The sequence below is a fragment of the Microtus pennsylvanicus genome, chromosome 6 (assembly GCF_037038515.1).
Source record: "Microtus pennsylvanicus isolate mMicPen1 chromosome 6, mMicPen1.hap1, whole genome shotgun sequence".
Taxonomy (NCBI): domain Eukaryota; kingdom Metazoa; phylum Chordata; class Mammalia; order Rodentia; family Cricetidae; genus Microtus; species Microtus pennsylvanicus.
The window spans coordinates 24,683,560-24,706,500 of NC_134584.1; the positions used below are offsets into that span (position 1 = coordinate 24,683,560).

At 42.1% G+C, this 22,941-nt stretch overlaps 1 protein-coding gene across 2 annotated transcripts in view; it reads right to left on the bottom strand.

Moving 5' to 3' along the window:
* Drosha (drosha ribonuclease III) overlaps positions 1-22,941 on the bottom strand; it is a 109,969-nt gene that overhangs the window by 22,853 nt on the left and 64,175 nt on the right. For both annotated transcript variants that reach the window (XM_075975849.1, XM_075975848.1), the window contains exons 20-26: positions 19,985-20,092; positions 19,414-19,552; positions 19,004-19,064; positions 10,468-10,527; positions 9,073-9,172; positions 5,182-5,284; positions 3,518-3,588 (exon numbers count right to left, since the gene is read on the bottom strand). In XM_075975849.1, coding sequence (XP_075831964.1) covers positions 3,518-3,588; positions 5,182-5,284; positions 9,073-9,172; positions 10,468-10,527; positions 19,004-19,064; positions 19,414-19,552; positions 19,985-20,092 — 642 coding nt within the window. The remainder of the gene's footprint in view (positions 1-3,517; positions 3,589-5,181; positions 5,285-9,072; positions 9,173-10,467; positions 10,528-19,003; positions 19,065-19,413; positions 19,553-19,984; positions 20,093-22,941) is intronic.

Below are 22,941 nucleotides of genomic sequence, written 5' to 3' on the forward strand. Positions count from 1 at the left end.
TAAGTCAGAGAGTTCTCCTCCAGCCACTCCCAATTTCTACAGAACTTGAGATTACGTACATTCTGATTCATTTTCTCCTTGCTGCTTCATGGTTTTCTCTTTATCTCTCTGTCTGTCTCTGTCTCTGTCTCTCTCTCTCTCTCTCTCTCTCTCCCCTTGCGATTTCTCCTGAGATGTCCATGGCCACCCATCTTGGTGTAAATCATGCCATCTTACACCTACATAGTTCACTCACAACCATTTCTTTTTACTTATCCCAGTGCAGTGTCAGACAGAATGCACTGGAAAGATCCAGACCGGGGTCCCAGCAATACTTTGAATTAGCTCTAGGTCTATGGCATGCTTCTAGAAAAGGTTCAAGATTGACTGGGTCATTAACACAGCATATTGATATTAAATACCTATCATGTATTAGGTTACTAAGATAAACAGGGTACAACTCTGTCCTCCAAGGGGCCTAATGAGGAAGAACAAAGGTAAACAAAGGTACCTACAGTAGGTCCCTTAATAGTGGAAAAATCATTTTAAACTATGCCACAGCTGCCACTTTCTCCGATTAAAATCTCAGATGAAAAGAAATGGATGCAGTTGAGATAGGCTTCGTGAAGAGTATCAGGCTATTACACCATGACAGGAGGAAGTGGGCACCAGAGGGAAAGCCACATTACTCTGCCTGGGGCTGTTAGAAAAATCTTCAAAGACGACTTGAAGAAGATGAAAAATCTAGCAAACCAGCAGAGGGAAGAACGAGAGCCAGCCATATACAGGCACAAAAAGAAAATGTCTAAGGAGTGGCATAAAGCGTGGGCTAAAAGGAACTAAAACAGGTAGAACCTGCTTTAAAACATCAGATCTGGGCATGTGGTGCCCATCTTTAATCCCAGGACTCAGGAGGGAGAGGTAACTGGATCTCTGTGAGTCTGAGGCCACCAGGTTTACAGAGAGAGTTCTTAGGGCTACATAGTGAGTCCAGTCTAAACAACAAAACCCTACCCAAACCGTCTATGTTATGTTTGCATAGATAAGGAATCAAATATCTTAAACTAGAAAGGCCTGTCACCCACAAAGCAACACTTGCCATGACAAAAGACCGAGGCAAGGAGGGCTGAGGGGCCTCAGAAGAATGCAAGACAATTTGAGTGAAACAGTCTGGGACTCACTTGAGCCAACAGTGGTGACATTTTAAAACTGAATGGAGACATGGAGAAAAGAGCTTAGGGGCAGGACAGATTCTAAGCTTTCTGATTTAAAGATAAAAATAAAATCAAAACATGTTTGAGAGTAAAGGTAACGGGGCCAATACTAAATATGGGAAAGTGGCGAGTCTGCGGAAGACCCACCAGGCTGCCCAGAAAGCATCTGAAGAGATACCTTTTCCCACTTCCAGAGTGCCCAGGAAAGGGCAGGGTCAGAGATGCTGGGGACAGCTGTACAAAGGGAAAAGGCAGGTGAAGGTGGGGAAGGCCATGTAATACCTTCCACTGCTGGAAGGGAACCAACCCCAAGCTTCCACAGGCAAACTCACAAACTAAAAGCAAACACTGATGCAGAAAGTAAAAATCAGTTGAGGGCGGACACACAAGACAGCTCTGCTACTGAAAGGGCTGCAAGGAGAGCAGACACTGCCAGCAGGGGAGCCAACAGCACACAAGGCTCCCTTCTCACCCAGCAGCAGGACGTCTCTGGAGGGTCTTCCTCCTGGACAACACTGCCCTCTCACCTGCCTCACTGTACCCAACACCCCGAATACCAACTACTGGGGATCTCATCAGAGCACACCATTTCAAACTAAACCTTCTCTTAATTTGGTCTCACGCATGGCAGCCAACCAAGAACTTCAGTATTCAGCACAAGCCCTGGCCTTAATGGATGCCTCTCTCCTTGCTAACACGGACGCCCTTAGCTACACAGAGTTCATTAGCCTGCATTAGCTGTCTGCAGTTCTTTCCTGGCTGTGGATGGCTGATTACATTTTCATACCATTGCACATGCATGCACGCACTCACACACACACACACACACACACACACACACACACACAACAATGTTTCAGCTATTCAATAACTGGTAGATTCAAGCCAATTTGGAAATGTCAATCAAGTTAAAAGGTCCAAGCTTGTATACATGAAAACTCTGAAGCCCAAAGTTATGTATTACTGGGCTGTGTTCAGTTTTACAACAGACACCAATATGAGTTCTGAACCTCAGCTGCTCCATTTGTAAGATAACGTTCGGGCTCTGCTTTTCCATTTATACACTTCTTCATTCCACCCCTTTAACATATATTAAATGCTGGGCAGGTCAGCATTGCACTAGGCACAGGGAATACAAGATAAGCTCACTAAGTAGACAAATGGGACAGAGCAGTTTAAAGGGGAAAAAAGTCTAAACACAAGCAGATCCAATTAAGAACACAAGATACAAACATGCCGGGAAGGAGCGTGGGAGTGGGTGCAGGTTAAGCCAGGACAAAGGAGCAGGGATAAACAGAGGTGAAGGAAACACTGAGAAAGGTGCGAAAAGGTTGCTGAAATTGCCAATACAAAATAAAGATCAGAACTATATTTTAAAATTTGAGAAAAACTGTCTTAAAATGTATGCTATCAGCTATAGACACAAATTGAGACACACAGTTACTTGTGTATGTAGGATAAAATGAGGACTATGGACCACCTGCAGATAATTCTATCACAAGCAAATACACAAATATAAAAGTCATCACATATCTAGGCAAACAAATTCTTGGACGTAACATGGAGGTCACATTTTTAAACGTAGTGACTTGTAACTTCACCAAGTACTGCAGTGATGACACCCGACAGAAGGCAAGGCGCGGTCTCCTGAGGACTGACCACCCTGACATCCTGTGTTCTTCCTCCTCCACAATTATGACGACACTGCCATTGGGAATACAGAGCTGCCTGTCCTTTTCAGTGTTAGTGTGACTGGTTTGGGCACAGAAACCATTGAGGATGCTGCAGCACAAGCAAGAGTAACAGGCATCTCTGCAATATCAACAGCCTAAAACACTAGCAACAGACTATTTCAGACTCTTCAAAAATTCTAATTGTTTTAGAAAGTTCTCCTAGATGATTTATTCATAGATCCACCAGAAACTCCTGTCTAAAATAAATATTTGTTTTCTAGTCTACTAATTTACAAAAAAAAATACAAAAACAGACTAATATCTTTAACTAAGCCTGCATGGGGTAGGTACCCATTTGTTCAAAGGTGCAAAATTAAAGAGAAACAACAAAACATAGCCCCTCTCTCTGTATAAGTAATGCATATTTAATCTAGAAAAGACCACAAAGAAAGGTGATTGGGTGAAAGAAGAATCCCTGGAAAAAATGCCAGCAAACTCTCACATCTGCAGGAGCTGAGTGAGCCGAGGTTAACGTACCTGACATCTACTGTCTAAGAGGGCTGGCACTAGGTTTCTCCTACAGTCTTTTCAAAGAACAAAACTTCTGCCCTGACAAACGGCCGAGGGAAGAAGATGAGTGAGTATAAATACCGGGTCATTAAAGAGTAAGCGTCCAAATAGCTGTCTGGCTTCCTCCAGGCTGCCCTCCAAGTAAACGGCTCCTAGATGGAAGGAAGTGAAAGCCAAAAGGAAGGCAGCGTTAATATAATTTTCAGAGAAAATTACACAGCTCTACAAAAAGCAAACAGACAAGCCAAGACCAGTCAGAGAAGAAAGCCCAGGGGTAAGAAGAGTTTAAAGGACACTTTCCTGCTTTCAGCTATGCTTTGTACTAGAATCCAGACGGAGACACAAAGTTAATTCACTAAAATGTGCAAGCAGAAGAGGCTAAATATGAATTCTTGTGAACATGTGGCATATACACTATGAAGGGGACAATATTTAACCATACTAAAGAAAATACTTCAATTCAGTTTCTGTTCTTATTGGGCATGTTTTACAACAAACATATGTATGGCTCTAAGAAAGAAAAACAAAATAGATAAATCCAGAGTCTAGACCAAAGAAGACTTCTAAAAATAAGAACCAGGATAAGTTACACTTTTAATTTGAAATAATTAAGCACTAAAAAGTATTATTACAAATGCATTTAGCATTAATCATAAACTGTTAGCATTATAGTTACATTTTAACTTGGTAGCAAAATAAACCTGGAGTAGAAAAGCCTTATTTTCTCGAAATCAAAATCTTCTCTGTCTCAAGAACAGCTACCTTTCCACATGCAATGTTAAAGTGTCAGAGGCTTTTGGTGGATATTACTAACAGTTTCAATAGCTGTAGCACAATGGACACCATGGCAGCTATGGTTTCAGGACTAGCAGGCGCCAGGCTAACTACCCCGCATTCCTCTTTTCCCCTTCACGGGGCAGCTCAGCAAAGTGTCAGAAGGTTGATGGGGTCTGTGCTCTTAGCCAATTGGCCGGAAGGCTCAGCTATGTGGAACTCTACTCTGAACAGGATGCTGCATGACTGGAATGATTCCTTCAAGACCCCCTTGACGAAGTGACACTCTCTCCATCTCTGACAGGGGCAATAAGGATCCGAGATTGGATTATTCGCCAAAGACACATATCAGACAAAGGATTCTGAGAAACAAAATGTACTTAATTGTTTACTTAAAAATCAAGAAACTGTCGATCAACTATAACATTGTATTGTAAAGTCTATTTCAATTAGCAGCTAATTATTTTCTGTTCATCTCCCTGTACCACATGCTGTAGTTATAAAGCCTGGTGAGAAGTACCTGTATCCGTCTTGTTTTGCAAAAACAAACAGAAGTTACCCAGATCCAAGACCTAAGAATTAAAAGGCTTTTGTTTTCTTTTCATGATATTGAAATCAGAAAATCTTGTAAACAAGTTAAAACATGTTCAGAAGCAAACTGAGATCTTATTAGCACTTTAGCTCCTGTCTCCTTGTATGTGTATGCATGTCAAAGCTAGAAAGCAAGCCATCTCCTTGCTAATTCGCTCCAATCCAGGAAATAGTAAGCATGACATCAGACGAAGAACACAGTAAGTAGAAAGCATGATTGATTCTTGGAGACACTACATAACTACAGCACAAGGTGGCGGGCTTTAGAACAAGTAATTCTATTGTAAGCTTCTACACTGAATTCATTCTATAGTTCTACAATTCATGCATTCTCCAACAAGCTCAACACATGCAAGAAGCAGATTTTAAACAGAAATTACCTATCAATGCTTCAAAACAATTGGCCATTGCATGCCGGAGGTCTGATTCTCTACACAGGTCCGGCCCGTGGGCATACAGCATAAATCGATCCAATTCAAGTTTCTGCAAAATCCAAAATGACAGAAAGTGAGAGAGTTTTGCCAACATAACTCTGCATCTCATGGGGAAGGGAGTGGCGGTAAACACTGTGACCCTCTGCAAATTTATCGGGTACTCAGCACCGTTCATTAGAAACCCACATGCTTCAGTCCTGACCAAATGAGGGATCCCCCAAATCCACAGGCAGATCTGGGGTCAGAAATGACTGGGAGGGATCTGACTTTTCAAACCCAAGTACAAACCTAGTATGGGACTACTTTAAAAAGAGATCCTGCTACAAGAACATGGGCATCTGGGTTCACCCAGAAGATACAAACCCAACCCGAAGGTCTAGCCAAGAGTCTTGCCTCTTTGCTTCCAGAAATACATGACACAGATGATGTCTGTACCATACAGAACAGGTGAGGACTTCAAAAATACTTTCAGCTCTAAATAGCTAACTGGGTGAGAATTCCAGGAGCTCTGTGTTTTGCACACGTGCCCCCTTTAGGAGGCTCCCACGCCCACCTCTCTCGGGCTCACTGAGATCTGCATGCCATGTAATTACAGGATTACTTTTAAGAATATCATCTGTTTTGAGAATATCATCTGTACTTAATAGTATTTTCTTTTTGGGTGTAGCCTTAGAGAAAGTGCGTCCCAGGATGAGGAATAGCAATATTAATCCGTTAGTGTCTACTTCCTTTACACTGGGCCTACATTTTACGGCCTTTCCATTCCTCTCCCATAATGTGGTTTCTTTCCTTTGGGGGGTCGATAACAATTTGGAGACAGGGTCTTCATCTTCTAATTCAGACTCTGGCTTCTCCCTTTACCTTGATTTCCACATTGACTCATTTCATATCCTGATACACAATATAAGAACTTTAAATAAAGCTAGTCCCAAACAAATGAATTCTTCCTTAAAAATTCCTGAGATTCAAGTAGTATTTTTCACAGAAGGAGAAAGATACAAATTGTGGTGGTATGAGTAAAAAAGGTCCCCATAGGCCCGTAGGAAGTAGCACTATTAGGAGCTATGGCCTTTTTGGAGGAAGCCTATCATAGAGGATGGACTTTGAGGTCTCAAATGCTCAAGCCACGCCCAGTGTGCATTCTCTTCTTGCTGCCTACAGAACCAGATATAGAACTCTTGGCTCCTTCTCTAGCATCATATCTGCCTGTAACCCACCATAGTTCCTGCCATGACAAAAATGGACAAACCTTTGAAATTGTAAGCCAGTCCCAATTAAATGTTTTGTTTTTTTTTAAATAAGAGTTACCATGGTCATGGTGTCTCTTCACAGCAATAGACTCCCTAAGTCATAAATATTACATAAACATGTAATAAATCAGTTTTAACTTCCATAAAAAAATTTAAAAATATTCAGCAAACAAAAGCATGAAATATAATATGGAATAAAACACAAGCTACTGAACAACCTAACACAGTTGGAATCTCATCAGTTTTTGGATCACAGACATTCAGATTATACTCACTCTCTATGTTAAGCGCCCATATCCATTTATACTGGAAACCCTGCTAAGAATCTAGTATAAAATATATTCAAGTCAGTTTTGACTACCACAAATATAACGGCAGAAAGTTCCTTTAAAAAAACAAAGCAAAACAAAAAACCCTTGATCCCAGTGTGCCAGAGTTTACACTAAAATCTCTACACTTCATCTGTTCCACAGCCTCACTGGGAAATACAATTGCGTGCTATGTCTGGAGTCCTGCTTGAGAGCAGACTGCAGGCTGCATGTCTACATTAGAAACAATTACTCTGGAGCACTGAGAATTTCCAGCTTCTCATCCTCTCTGCTCTCGTATCCTTGTTTCTCTATGTAGGCGCTAGCAGAACTCTTAAATGAGAGCGGGCACTAGATCTGATGGGCCTGACTCACGGCAGTGCCAGCTGCCCAAGAGTTTCAGGGCCACCACTTTAGAAAAAGGTGGGCCTGCCATGGCCTTCTGCTGGAGACAAACACTACCTGGAAGTTGAGTGGTGAGGGACCAATTGTCTAATTCCAGCCTGAGGAACTCTGTAAGAAAATATTCCTTTAACTTGTGTCTGCTTCTACAAAGACTATAGTTAACTGTATATTAGCGTAAGAAACAAGCAACTTCAGAAATCAAAGCAAAGGCGCCAGGCTTAGTTGTAGACACCATATTCTCAGTACTTGGAATCTGATGAGGGTGGGTCTTGTGAAATAAGACCATACAGAAGTCCCCAGTGGGAGAACTGGCCAGCCAGTCGAACCTCATGGCTCTGTATAGGATTCAATGTGTTACATAACGACTTGCCTTGAGGCTATGGCAATTTCTACAGCTGGTAAATATCGTCCCACTGTCATCCCTCTAAGTGTTTGGTGAATAGTTGAGCAATTCTACTCTGCCCCAAACTGAAGAGAAACAAGGATGGATGGGCTGACAGCTCTTGGTTACTATATACTCCCAATCACATGAATATCCGCCACCAGGAAGCATTTGACAAACCAGGTAAGCGCCAAAACAGTTTACACAGCCCTTGGACATCCCTCACTGGAAGGCTGCTAAATTCATGTTTGCTTACCTTGTTGAGTACAGTTTCCCAGCAGACATTCTGCTTTACACTCTCAAATGTCGCCAATGGCGGTTGGCAGCCTACCACTGTACACTGTCAGGATGGTACTACACAAGGTAAGATAATGCTTTCTTGCCAACACAAAAACCAGACGCTAATATTTGCTACGTTTTTAATATTAACACCCTGACAAGGTGAAGCAACAAGTCAATCACAGAACTAGTCTTTTCCACTTCATATCAAAATGAAAGAGGAGGGGACACAGACTACTTAAGGCACAAGCAAAGAAAAGCTTTTCCAGTAGACACTGATGTCTAGGACTTAAGAGCCTCCATTCTTTCTGTTGCTGCCTAAAAGCAAAGGCCTACAATATGTGAGAATTTATCTTAAGAACTATGAGAAACAATGTGAAAAGTAACGAGATGCTACAAATTTATTGATGTGTGTGTGATTTCTATGAACAAGGATCACAAAACCCACTGCAAACAGATTCATGAAAACTCATAATCTCATTTAATTCTCACAACCAGCATGCATGGTGGAAAGTATAAATGGAGAGAACAACTCATCTACCGCCACCTAGTATGTAAGAAAAGAGATGGACAGAACCCTCATGGGACAGCCAAAGCATCCATGTTCCTATTGGCTATGCGTTACTGTAAGACATCACATGGAAAGAGAAACGCCAGATCAAACCAAAAGTGTAAAATCTTAGCACAAGTCTGAATTAAGTAGAGGTTCTGGCAGTCACTCAGCTAAGTCAATGAAGCAAGCAGACAGCCTAAATCCTAAATCTTAATTAATGGGATTTATGATTTTGGAGATTCTTAAAGCTGTAAAAAGTATCCCTTATGGATGTGAACTACCTGAAGAATTTTGTTCAGAGCTTTAATTCTGCCTATTTACAAAAATTAATAACAAATGTAACACAGAAATATTCTATAAAATATACAATAATTGCTTTTGCATTCCTCCCATGTTACTTTCCCCCAATTGCTGAGCCTGTTCACGTACATCTGTCAGTTTCTTCCTCATCTGTTTTCAAGTTACCTCACTGTGGAGTTCATTAGCTGCTGGTGAAATCCACAAAGGGAACAGACCAGAACAAACAGGCAAACCCCCACCATGGTCTGGTCCATAAAGTATGATTCCCCAATATACTCCCCCAAGTAGGATTCAGCCCACTGCAGGATTCTGTGGCCGAGAATGTCAGGCCAGGCAAAGGCTTCAGGTGGGTCACACTACCTTCGCAAGCATGGCCAGGTGCTGGTTCTGAACGATGGCCGTCCGATAGGTTGCCAAGCCGCCTTCTTCCAGACTAGGAAACAAATAGTACAGGTGGACACTGTTGGGAAAAAAAAAACATAATCTAGCATGCAAACGTGCATCACAAACAGTCTGTGGCTCTGCAACAGAGGTGACGCTGGGTCTGCAGCAGTTAGTAGCTGCACTGAGGTAACCTTGAAACCTAGAATAGATTATTTACAAAGGCACTAAACCCCAAACAGCAACATCTACTCATGTGTCCATACACTTTTGTTAAGAGTTCCCTGGAGGCAGATGTAGCACACATATCTGTAATCCTAGCATTCTAGAGACAAGAGAATCACATGTTCAAAGCCAGCCTGGTGTATATGGTGAATTGTAAGCCAGTCAGGGATAGAGAGTAAGATCACAGCTCCAAAACCAAAAAAAGAATTTCCCTGAAATTTGATAAAGATACAGTCTGTCACACTGTTTGTGACTAATGGAGCAAACATCTGAAAATCCAGTGGGATTATGGGTGGACCCTGAAGACAATCCTGGGAAGCCCTGAATGGCAATGTAGTGGTGCAGTGCCCAAATCACAGCCACCAAGAGCGGAGCAGTGACACTATGGCCAGGGGTGGGGTCACACAGTGCAGCTGCTCTGTCCTACGGCACACCAGCTCAGCAGACCTGCTGCCCAGCAGGATAGCGACGCTCATTAGTCTTGGATTAATAGGAACCGGCTCCTTCTCTTTGTGCCTTTCTTCAGAAAACCACTGACCTAGAGAATAAGACAGTTCAAGACAGTTGCAGAAAAGCCTGTGTCACCTCCCTAAGGGAAGATTAGGAGCAGGGAGAGACAAAATGTACTTTCCAGTCCCTACCACCAATCAAAAACCTTAGAAGAGCCTTGGAACACTCTTGTGCAGGTCACACACACAGACACATTCACACCCTGGCTCACACACACCCAGTCATTAAAATTACTTGTAAGCTTTACTTCCCTCAAGATTAGAAAGACAGAACAGGATCAAAGGCAAATCCTGGAAGATGAAATGACATTTTAAAATATCATCCCTCCCTTTCCAGAGGAATAAAAGCTCTGTAGCACCAGTCGAGGAGCGGCTGGAATCCTGTGGCTGTAAGCAACTTTAACACATGCTTGACAGGACAGGGACACCGGCCTTTCATCCTGTAATCCACTCATTACAGCAGCAGCAAGAGCAGTTGTCAGGGCAAGAGCCACAGACATGTGGCTTTTAAGCTCTTCAGAAGAGAAAATACACAGTGTCCCAGTGCCTGGCTTGCTAATTACAAAGGAGGTAACAGAGTAAGCATGCAACTTAGCAAATGTAATTCCTGGGGGGGCGGCGTGGGGAAAGACCTACTTACCTGGTCAGAAACTCAACGACAGCATCTCCCAGGAACTCCAATCTTTCATTGTGATTAATCCTACAATGAAAATTTAAAAGATGATTTTAAAAAGCACATTTAGGGCCAGTGAAATGGCTCAAAGGGTAACGAATAATGTTGCCAGGATGCCTGGTCACCAAGTATGAATCCTGGGGCCTACATAATAGGAGAGAAAGACTCCCACAAATCGTCCACTGATCTCCATATATGTGCCATGACACGAACACATGCGTGTGCACCATACATAAATGTAATTTTAAAAAGCTTCTGTTAAAAAAATAGCATTTACTTTCTCTCCCTATCTTTTCAAAAAAAGAAACATTAGGTTAGTTCACTAAAACCTTACAGACTTACCTCTCATACTCAAGAGCTCTGGCTATCCTAGCTTATCCTGAGGGCATCCAGGTCCTACCTAGTAGGAAGGTGTGGTGGTTTGAATGAGACTGGCCTCCACAGGCTCAGATATTTGAGTCCCTAGTCACCAGGGAGTGGTGCCATTTGAAAGGATTGTAAGGATTAGGAAGTGTGGCCTTGTTGGAGGAAGTGTGTCACTAGGGTGGACTTTGAGGTTTCAAAAGTCTATGCCAGGCCCAGTCTGCCTCTCCCTACAGGTCAGGATGCAGTTCTTAGCTACTGTTTCAGTGCCTGCCTGCAAGCCCTTATGCTCCCCACCATGATGATAATGTATTAAACCTCTGAAAACTGTAAGCAAGCCCCCAATTAAACACTTTCTTTCATAAGCGTTGCACTGTCTTGGTATCTCTTCTCAGCAACAGACCAGTGACTAAGACAGAAGTCAAGAATGGGTTTCATCCCATCATACTACATGGCTCTAACTTTCTAACCCAAGGCTTCTTTCCCCTGAAAACAAGACTAAAAAGCTCCGAGAAGCCAGGTAATATCAAACTGACTATGGTGTCTCCACTCTGCTACCCGCTGAGCCTAAGAAAGAGGAATACATTCCAGAAAAGTTCCTGAGACAGCATCTCATCACCTCATGTCCACACTCAACCAGATCTAGTCCTTGAAGACAGGCATGACCTGCCTGCCACCTCATCACCAGTCTTCTCCCAGCTGTGTGCTGGCCTCCTGCTCCAAACCACTAGAGAGTCTCCGAAAGGGGCCCTTCAGAGAACAGTCAATCACTGCCCCTCTTTAAGCCAGGCTTTCTCCCTCCCAAGAACTTTCTACTCTCTGTCCCTCTGCACTCAGATACACTGAAAACCCAGTTTATCCCTCAAGGTTCAGGAAAATCTCCATGACAACCTGCCTGATGATGCCCCTCCTCAATGTGGACACTCCCCTCCCCAGTATATAGATCATACTTTGTTTCTATGGTAAAACAACATCTATAAAGAAGTCCCTGAAACCTCATCTCAATTGATGCCTTATATTTACATGAAAAGGATATTCAGTTAGGGTTGTAGCTCTGTGACAGAGCACCTGTCTTCAACCTGAAACCCTACATTCAATTCTCAGTAGTGTCCCCCCCCCAAAAGAAAACTCCTTAAGGAATTAATAGCCAATAATGGAAAATAAAGAATGAGAGAAAAACTAAACATACATACATACATACATACATACATACATATATATATATATATATATATATCAATTTATGCCTATGCTGAGGAATTCTTGATCTCACTGATTCTTTAAAGAGAGTACACACATGCATCGATTACACATACACACATATAAAGAGGACACACATGCAACTATTACATATACACACATACAAAGAATACATGTGTACATCTATTACACATATACACATATGTAAAGCAGTCAGTCCTATAAAAGATTTCTCTGATTCTTAATTTTATACATCTTGAAAAACACTTTTTGGGTTTTGTTTACGTTTTTACTACTGTATTACCCCAGGGTGACTAGGAAGATTATATGGTGTTTTGTAATCAAGCCAAGCATGTTGGTGCAAGTCTGTAATCCCAGCACTCAAAACGCCATCCTGTGCTACAGAATAACACTTCATCTGTTTCTTTGTCTGCTTCCATGGATGTCTCTCTTTTTACACAAACACATGCAAATTAAGAGAGGAATAGGAAGATTTTCAAAAGAAAAAAAATTACACTATTCTGTTTCATAAGCCATGAAAAAAAATCCATTTCCTCTGACAGAGATTTTTCCCTAACAATTCTAAGTATTACACATCAAAAACAACCTAATGTGAAAACAGGGAGCCCTGTCAGGAGTTAGGGGGTAAAAGATAAACCATATCCCAACTGCAGCTTTATCAGCAAATAAGATGACACCTGGTTAAAGAATGGGAATTGATAAATCATGTGTGATTTTAAATGACACCTTACCAGCATAACTTTTACTATAATTTCTTTTAAACTTTCATAGAGACAGTGACTATGTCTAGTATTTTAATTACCAGAAATTGGACTGTTCAGTTTGTTAAAATTCATGATCAACAGTTCTAAAAAGGTCTGTTCAATAGCGAGTTTACCATTCATTAAAAAAAGAAAAATTAATAATAAAAAAATAACCTGCCCATATCTGGCTTTGGTTTTCTATTTCCACATTATGACTAAACTCTGGCAACAAACCAAACCAAACATGGGGACTGAATTCCACTCTGGTTACTATTATGTTGGTCAGTTCCTAACCCAACAGTTTATCTAGAAAATGGACAGTGTGGTATTTTGAATGAGAATGACCCCCACACTCACAGACAGGAACACTTGGTCCCCAGTTGGGGGACGATCTGGACAGTATTAGAAGGTGTGGCCTTGTTGGAGGACGTGTATCTCTGAGGGTAGGCTTTGGAGTTTCAAAAGCCCACACCAGTCTCAGTGAGTTCTCTCCGCTTCCTACCCGTGGCAATGCTGCAAGCTCTCAACTACAGTTCTAGCACCACCCGACTGCCATGCTCCCACCAAAATGGTTGTGAACTCGCCCTCTGGAACCATGAGCCTCAAATCAAAGGCTTTGCTAAGCTGCCGTGGTCATGGTGACTGACACAGCAGCAGGACAGTAACTGAGATACAGACTAAGGTACCAGAGCTTCCAGCAATGGCAAGCTTCTGTCCCTCCACTGTTTATGCCTTCATCCTCTTCTTTACCAAAAAAGAGATCCAGCGTCAGATGTCTGCTGAGTAGCAGTACACTGTCTGATTTTGAGAACTGAATTAAGAGAGCCATTATAAACCTGGAATTATCTGTCACATGTATACCTTAAATTTCATCTAAAAAGTTCAATGTACCTTAAAAAATAAACAATCTCTCTATACTAGCAAACTGTCTAAGGTGCCATTTATTCCAAGCAAAACTGTCTTTGTATGGACCAAATTCAAGAAGTGGACACGCAACTTTTCCCTTCACATTTCATGTCTCAAGTAGTGACTGGTAAGGCAGATCTATAGGGGCCTTGAAACTTGTACCCGACTCAGGTCAGTCTCTCACTGTAGTACGTAGCTGGACTTAAGGGAGGAGAGGTCGCAGCCTCATCAGATCTTGGGCCCACTGAACTCGTATGCATCCGTGTACAGGGCTGGGTAGAGAGTGACAGAAGACACTGACTTTGGGTCTAGACACACACATCCACACAGATGTGCATCTGCACACATGTGTACACACACCTATACCACACAGAGAGTAATTACTGGGAGCAGTAATTCTTTGTTTTAATATTTATCTATTGAAGAGTCTTCTCTGTGAAAGGTTACAAAATGAAAAGGAGAGAAAAAGTAGGATCATGGACCTTCAAAATCCTCACTGTCTAATAAAAGGAATGAGCACTGCAGCATGACCATAATCCGCAAAAGAATAGGACATGCGTCGTGTAAAAACACCAGCAGGATTTCACGAGGCCATCTGGATATTCGAGAAGCAAATATAAAATGTCACCTGGCACGTGAGGAAGGAGAAAGCCTATGGCTCACCACATGAAGACGACATACGTGTCTGGAAACCTAGTCCAGGGCCAGGTCAGGAGAACTGCACTGCCAGGTGGTAGCTCAGCCTTTGCTCAGTTGGTGGAAGTTTTGGAGCAGACAACAGCTAAGATCTCAAACTGAGACGTCAGAAGTAGGGAGATGTCTAACGCGACAGGGGCTCCAGGGAAAACAGGCAGAATGTGGCTGGTCACTCCTGATGGTTCTGCAGGGTGGCCGCAGAGGGTTCAGAACACCGCAAGGGAAGTTTGGTCAAGAACCTGGTGGACCAAAGTTCTAGCTCAGGGGCCTCCATTCTTCTCCCCTCAATCAGTATTAGAAACATCTCTACTTAACCCCTTGCTTGAGACCCAACCACCAACTTGTAGACTCTTGGGAAGTATGCTTCAAAGTGAGCAACTGTTTCTGAGAAGCTGTGACAACTCCATTCCATCTGTAACAGCAGCTAAGAGACAACAAGGGAGAGGGCAAATAGTTTAAAGTCAACTCAATTATTCAAGTGCACAGCACAAAACTGACCTAGAATCCCAGAACAACTGCCTCGTCTATCCCGAGCCCCTTGGCAGTTGGCACGCTTCACTTCTGATCTTCACAAGCACTTAGAGGAGTCTCTCCTACATAATTCAGGTTTCTGGCATTCTCATCCTACCCCAGGCAACCGTGCCTCCCGATGAGTGGGGGTTTTGTGGGACTTGATTTTGGATTTCATAAAACACCTACAAACTGCCTCCAACTAAAAGACTCTGGACAAATGTCTGCGGAATTAAATGTGTGCGAAGTTCCTTAAGCAGGGCTCCTGCGGCTGCACAGCTGCAGACACTAGCAGCAGCCACGCAGCAGAGCCTGCGGCTGAGGCCAGGAGGGTCTTTCAGATCAGACACACGAGGTCAACGCTACATCTACAAACACCACAGCGACACAGCAAAAGTAAAAGAACACGATAGCCTTCTGCCAGCTTCCTCCATGTTGCGGCTGCAGTCAGTCATATCTAACTATGTTTGCTACCTCAGTTTTGGATCTTAACTGCTGTCTGCTCTGAAGCTTCAAAAGAGTCAATTCAGAAACGACATAATTCTGAGGTCATGTCATAGGTAATTCTGACATCATTCTTTTTACCATGGTTAAAATCTGCCCTCCCACCCCCCATTCTTGTTAACAATCACACACACTCACCGTCCTACACACTCTGGGAATGGAATCCAGAGTTATGAATGCTAGGGATGCCCTAGAGACAGATATACCCCACAGAATCCATCTCCTTTAATAGAAGAGGAGAAAGGGGAGGGGGGGGCAATAACAACAAAGTCCTCTTGAGATCTGACCAATGAGTGCCATCAAAAGATGTAATTTACATACCAACAACTGTGGTGGAGGATATGCCATATTTTCACCTGTGATGGGCTTTGTTAGGGAACTGTGTAGGAGTCCTCTTATTATTACTGGTCATGAGGGGCTGGAGAGATGACTTAGTGGCTAAGAGCACTGGATGCTCTTCCAGAGGACCCGTGTTCGATTACAGCACCCTCATGATGGTTCACAACTGTCTGTAACTCTGATGTCAGGAGACCTGACACTCTCTTCTGGCCTCCACAGTGATCAGCCACGCACATGGTGCAGAGACACACATTCAGGCAAAACACCCATAACAAATTAAAACAACAAACATCTGGTTATCTCAGGCCAGTGGGATGCTCAGTAAGTAAGGGCACTGGCTGCCAAGCTTCACGGTCTGAGCTGGATCCCTGGATCCCCACGGTGGAAGGAAAGCGCCCACTCCTTGTTAAGATCTTCTCTAACCTACACACACACACACACACACACACCACAGTATGTGTGCCCTGCCCCATAAACAAAAATGGAATAAAATGTATAAAACTGCCATCTGGATTCCATGACATAATACGATAAAATGGAACCAAGCATTGTCTCTTATGGTTCCTACTTCAAGTTCCTGCTAGATTCCTACCCCGATTCCCTTCAATGAAGGACTGTAACTTGTAAGCTGAAACAAACCCTTTCCTCCCCCAAACTGCTTTTGGTCAGACTATTATTATTATTATTATTATTTTGATCACAGCAAAAGAGACAAAACTAGAACACAGAGCTTTTTAACCAATCATATCAGTGCTTTTAAAAATTTTGGATTTTGGAACATTTAGATTTTAGGATTAGAGCTACTCAAAGTGATAAAATCAATGCAGTAATCCAAAAATGTTTAAACAATTCAAACTCTGAACCATTCTTAAATATTTCTGGTCCCAAGCACTTCGGGTAAAGAATCCATCAAGCTCCATGAAGACAGATAGAAAAAGAGGCTGTGGAGGAAAGCAGCCTCTGAAGCAACCGCCTTAGCTCTCATCTCCCTCCTCTACATGAACCCAGACAGACGGAATGGCAGCCAACATGATTAAACATTTCCACTTCCCACTATGAAAAGGAAGCTTCCCTCAGGCAATCTCCTCAACTGGCTTTCAAAATCCAGTCTGCTCTACTTCACACTAAAATAACCCTCCTGCTAAACCTGGGTGCCGTGTCAGCCAGCCAGACGCCGTTCTATTCCGTTTTCAAGGGGTCTGCACCACACACCTGGCAAGAGGCAACCTGAGCCAAGGACGGCGTATTGTGAGCAGACGCAGGATGTCATGGTGTAGACAGCACACCATCAGAGGCTAGGCGTGGCTGGTCACCGTGTGTCTGCTACCAGGAAGCACTGAAGGATGGGAAGCGGGCTATGAAACCCCAAGGCCTACTCATAGCACCCATTTGCTCCAGGTAAGTCCCACTTCTTACAGGCTGCACAATGTTCTAAACAGTATCACTGGGGACCAAGTGTTCAAACACACGGACCTATGGGGGACATTTCACATTTAAGCCATAACATGATGTGGAGTTCATATAAATCCTGACCACTTCCTCCCCAGATTCTTCAGAAACTCAAACCCAAACAAAAATGAAAACATTAATAAAGATATTTGTGAAATCAAGAAATAAGAAAACTCAACCAGTGGCCAATATTACCATAAAAAACCAAATAAAAAATATCATAGGGAAGAAAAACTATAGACCAATTACTCAAAACTTCCTCTGACAGTGTGGTGCTGGCACAAGGGCTGACCCAGATCCTCAGAGTGAGAAGCAAGTCCCAAAACAAGCCTGCATATCTTCATCAGGGTGTCAGAGTCTCTTCAGCAAATGGTGTTGAATAACTTGATACAAAAAAAATAAACAAACAAAAACCAGAAAAAACAAAAAACAAACCAAACAAAAAAACAATGGAATGGCCCCTACATCAAACCACAACCAAACTCAACTCAAAGTGGATTTTAAAACCAACACAAATGAGATAAAACTACAAAGACCATTAAAGAAGTGAGCATATCTTTGTTATTTTACACCTGGGAATGGTTTTCTAGGCATAACCCCAAAATCACAATCAAAACAATAAAGGATAAATTGGACTTCATTAAGATTTCTTTGTCTCCAAGGACATCAGGAGAATAAAAGGCAATCTTTAGAAAGAGGACTTTGTATCTATAATCATGTAGCTATAAGAGACTCATTTAGAATATAGATGAATACTAAATCATTAATAAAAAGTAACTAAAATTAATAAAGATATGAGAGAGATATGAACAGATATCTTGCAAATGGCCATATGCACATGAATCGATACTGACCACCATGACACATCAGGGAGCTAAGATATTTCATAGCGCCTAGGAAGGCCAACCACATAAAAACACAGGAACGGGGCTAGGGCTAGGGCTCAGTGGAAAGGTAACTTGCTGTGAAAGCTCTAGGACCTGGTTTAAACTCCCAGCACTCATGAAAAAGCTGGCCATAACTGTGCACGCCTGACTCCAGTACTGACAGAGACAGGGAGAGTCTAAACTTGCTGGTCAGTCAGTTTCGCAACAGCGGCAAGCTTCAGCTGGAGATGCCGTCTTAATGCAGTAAGACAAAAAGCAGCAGAGGAAGACCCTCGTGTCCTCGGCGGGCCTCTGGTGCACACAAGCATGTGTGTGCGCTATACCACACATATAGCAAAAATTTGAATTAAAATACTTTTGTAAGAAGAATATGAACACTTATACATGGCTGTAATGAATATAAAACTGCAATCACTTGGGGGGAAAATCAGTTCCTTGAAAGATAAAATAGTACATGATTTCAAAATTCCATTCTTGGGTAAATACAAAAGTCAAAGCACATGTCCATAAGCCTACCAACTACTGAGTGACTCACACTCAGGGGATTACTTAACAACGAGAGAAAATAAGGAGCATTTGCTAAAGACAAATCATTTGTCAAGAGAAGTAAGCCACAGAAGAGGAAGCAGGGCATGAAGATGCTCACACGAACTGTTCAGAAAGGCATTAACTACAAGCGGTAGACGTGGGTGGCGGTTGTTTAGGGCAGGGCAGGACCACTGTAGGCAAGGACATTTGTTCTGATGAAAATGTCCTGAAATTAGACAGCCACAGTTGAAGAATTTTATGAGTATACTCTCCATACCATCTGAAGTGTACATGCAAAGTGAGAAAATTACAGAATATGTACATTACTTCTCATAAAGCTGTTTTCTAAAAATTTACCTTGAAGGAGTTGGATCATCTTGGCCAAGGCGTGACATAATATTTATTAGGGTGTTAATTCCTATTAAAAAAACCACAAAGATACGAATAAATAATATAAGAACTATTTTAGGACATCATATGAGATATAGAAAGGAATTTTTCTCATCCCAATTTGACTTTAAAAGGTTAACTTCTACATGCAAGTATTTAAAATATTTGATAGAAGAAATTTTCTAAAATATTCATCCATCTTTACTAGACAGTGTTACCCAGAGTGAATGTTACTCAGTATGTGTGAGAAGCACTAGAGAGGGAGGGATTAAGGAGCCACCAGGAAACTGTTCCAAGGACGGGGACTGGATTTGCGTGTTAGGAAGCTGCGCAGACCAAACACAGTGAGAGTGCTATCTACAGTCATCCACACCAACCTTTCTTCCGCATGTGCATGTGATGGACTTTCCTGTCTCCGTATTTGGGCTGTCGAATTCCACAGTTGGATAAAGAGTTCCTGGCGTGATCAGGATTCATCCCGAAGTTTAAATGGTGACTCGGATGAGTCATGGCCAGCTAGAGTTTGAACAAAAATAGCTGTTTAAACACCAGCACAGAGGCACCACCGTCACAATACTCCAAACAGCACGTTTAAGGAACCAAGCTCCTTCAGAATCAAATTTCAGAACTGCAAGCTCTTTTGAAAATAGCCCTAAAGTGCCATCCCTTTCTGGGGAGGAGTAGAATCTGGACTTTAGAAAAAGGAGTCATAAACAAGGGAATGCCGAAAGAGGTACTGACTGTTGATGGGCAGATGGTAGATCAGTTCACTTTTGGAGGGACGGCCTCAAAAATATGTGAGAGAAAGGACCAGAAAGCAACCAAGGCACAGAGGGGAGAACAAGCGAGGATTCGGTCTATCTCCAAAAACCCTGGTCTTCCAAAGAGAACCCAACACCTTATTTATAATCGGCAAGCTGACTGTGTGACTTGGCAGAGTAGCCTCACCTGTAGCAGACAGCGATCTTGGAAAGTGTATCCTATCAGCTTGTCCAAGTGCATCAAGCACTGATGGTATCGGATGTGATGGGTCAGAACAGGCAGCATCATGGCATGCTGGGGAAGAAATATTTCAATATGCTTAACTCTATAAAAGCATCTTGTCTATTCCACAAAAAACAAGAACCATTTTCTCCTCCCAAATGCCATCTCATAAAGTCTTGAAGCAGTTGACAAAGTGACTACATGGCAGCCTGGAGAACCGTGTACAGGGAACTCAGTGTCTGAGTCTCTGGAGCCGAAATGCCTCTATCACTCACACACTGTGTGACTTGGGGCTTTTTTATTCTGCCTGTTTATAGAGATATGAATAATTTGCATTGGTATGGATCTTGGTTTATTGGTACAAATTTAAGGTCAATTTTGTTGTGTGTGTGTGTGTATATGCACACACACATATATTTCTGCTCTTGATTAACATATTGTGTATTTGCAGCTCATTTAAAAATGTAATGTATAATTTAGAAATACAGGTTAATAGTCATCTATAATAGTCAAGCTTATAGTCATGTTAGGTTTTCTAGATGTACAGAGATATATTTCAGATGAATAGGGATTCTTCAAATCTTTCAACGACCTTCAGAATATATCATTGAAAATGTTAAGATCTTAGGACTTTCCATGACAATGAGACTCATCTGCTCCTGGGAGCACCAATCTACTTCAAGAGGATGATGGGCACCAAAGAGGTTACTTATGGATTTGTTAGCCATTTGGGCAAGAAACTGCTCTTGCGTGAACTGTTTGACTGAACCTCAGGACCCACCCACAGAAAAATGACTGCTGAAGCTGCCTAAAGGTGAGATGGTCCTTTGCGGTTCCTGCTTCATGAAAGAGTCTGCCAGACATTCTGCAGGACACAGAAGAAAGTGATTGACAAACTGTAATATAGGCGAACTGTCTTTGAAATTTCTTGCTTTGTGGAAAAGGATGCTGGATATCATGGGTGTGTAGGCTGAAGGTGGATGCTCCAATGATACAGAAAAACTCTGGGTGACTGTCCAGGCAGCAAGATGTCTCTGTCAATCCTAGAGTTTTGGAAGTTGCTACAATTCACTTCCTATTTACTTAGGTATCCTTCTGGAATCTTTGATGGAGTTGAAGAATAGATACAGTTTTCCTTATTCATGATTAAAGATAAAATAGATATAAATATTGTAACAATAATTCTTGCTTGAAAACTTTTGTTGTATATAATCTTGCTATGTTAGTTAAAACTTTCCTTTACATTTAGACAGAAAAGGGGAAAGGGTGTAGGAAGTCCTTCTGTATATGTGTTGCTTTTACTGGTTAATGGATAAAGGAACTGCTTTGGTCTATAGCAGAGCAGAACAGAGCTAGACAAGTAAACTGAATTCTGTGAGAAAGAAGGCAGAGTCTGAGAGAAGCCATGTAGCCCTGCCAGAAGCAGACGTCAGACAGAACTTTACCCTGTAAGCCACAGAAACGTGGTGATAAACAGATTAAAGGAAATGGGTGAAGCTAAGATATAAGAGCCAGCTATTGGCCAAGCAGTATTGCAACTAATATAGTTTCTAAGCGATTATTTTGTGTCCTGGATAGCCAGGAATGAACAAGTGGCTTCCTACTACACCTCACCTGTAAAATGAGGATATTAAATGTAGCTAACCTCAAAGGATGTTTAAATGGATAAAAAGTGTAAAATTCTTTTGTTTTCTTCCTCCTTTTACGTGGGTTTGTGTCTGTGTGTGTGTGCATGCGCGCACACACACATATTTGAAGGCCCGAGATCATTTTGGGTGCTTTCCTTCTCACTCTCCTCATTTTCAGACAAGTCTCACAGGAGGTAGAGTTCACCTGGCCCGCAAGTCCCAGGAATCTGTCTGTCTGCCCCCATTGCCTGGGGTTTACATGGGTGCTGGGACACTGAACACAGGTCCTCCTGCTTGTACACTATTTTATACACTGGGCCATCTCTCCAGCCTGTATTTATTGATTTACTTACTTACTTATTTATTTTTTAAAGCCAAGGCTTTGCTATATAGCTTAGGCTAATTTGAATTTTCTATGTAAAAGAATGGCCTTGAATTCACAATCCTCCTGCCTCAAGCTTCTAAATGCTAGGATTATGGGCATCTTATAAGGAGTAGCTCTGGGCCTCAAGTAAGCCTTTCTGTGTTTCCTTGTCTCTAATTTCAAGGGAATACATGAAGACACATTTGTATATTTTAGGGTCAAGACCTTTCTGAGCCTCAAATTAAGAAAAAAAAAACTTTCTCTAGAAAAACTTCCATATATGCAAACTTTTGTAGGCAATTTTAATGTGTTCACAAAGCCCTAAACCTCATGATTATCCATTAAGGCTATCTCAGCCCATGAGCTACCAAAGCCTCTCCAGGTCTCCTGATCATACATTCAGAGACAGCCTTTCTGAAACCACTTAGGGCAGTCAAGGCGCCCAAGGACTTGGAACTTAAATCTTTGCTTCAAACCCTTTTCATCTGGCTAAAGATTCCTTATTGGGAGATGATTCATGAAAGACATCTCTTTTTCTTTTCTTTAATAATGTTGCCCAAGAACTCAAGAGAATGAAGGAATCATTCTTATTCATCAGAAGCTGGAGGATGGGCACAGCCCACAGAATGATTGACATATGCTTTTCATTTGTCTCTGAAGTATTTTAAGCTGGCACTATTAAAAACACACATGAAAATGAAGCTACTCAAAGCTACAGAAATCAGTCTCATGCTATTCACTTAAAACAAAATACTAGTTCTGCAGATAGGATCTAAGCAACAGAACATCTCGCTTGCCAGCACAACTGAGCAGAGCAGCTACCGAGCACCTACGTGTGCAAGGGCTCCTGTGCCTGTGGAAGATAAAAAAGATGAACACACAGTTTTTTAACAAGGGCACAAGAGATACACCGTTCTGATATACACCAC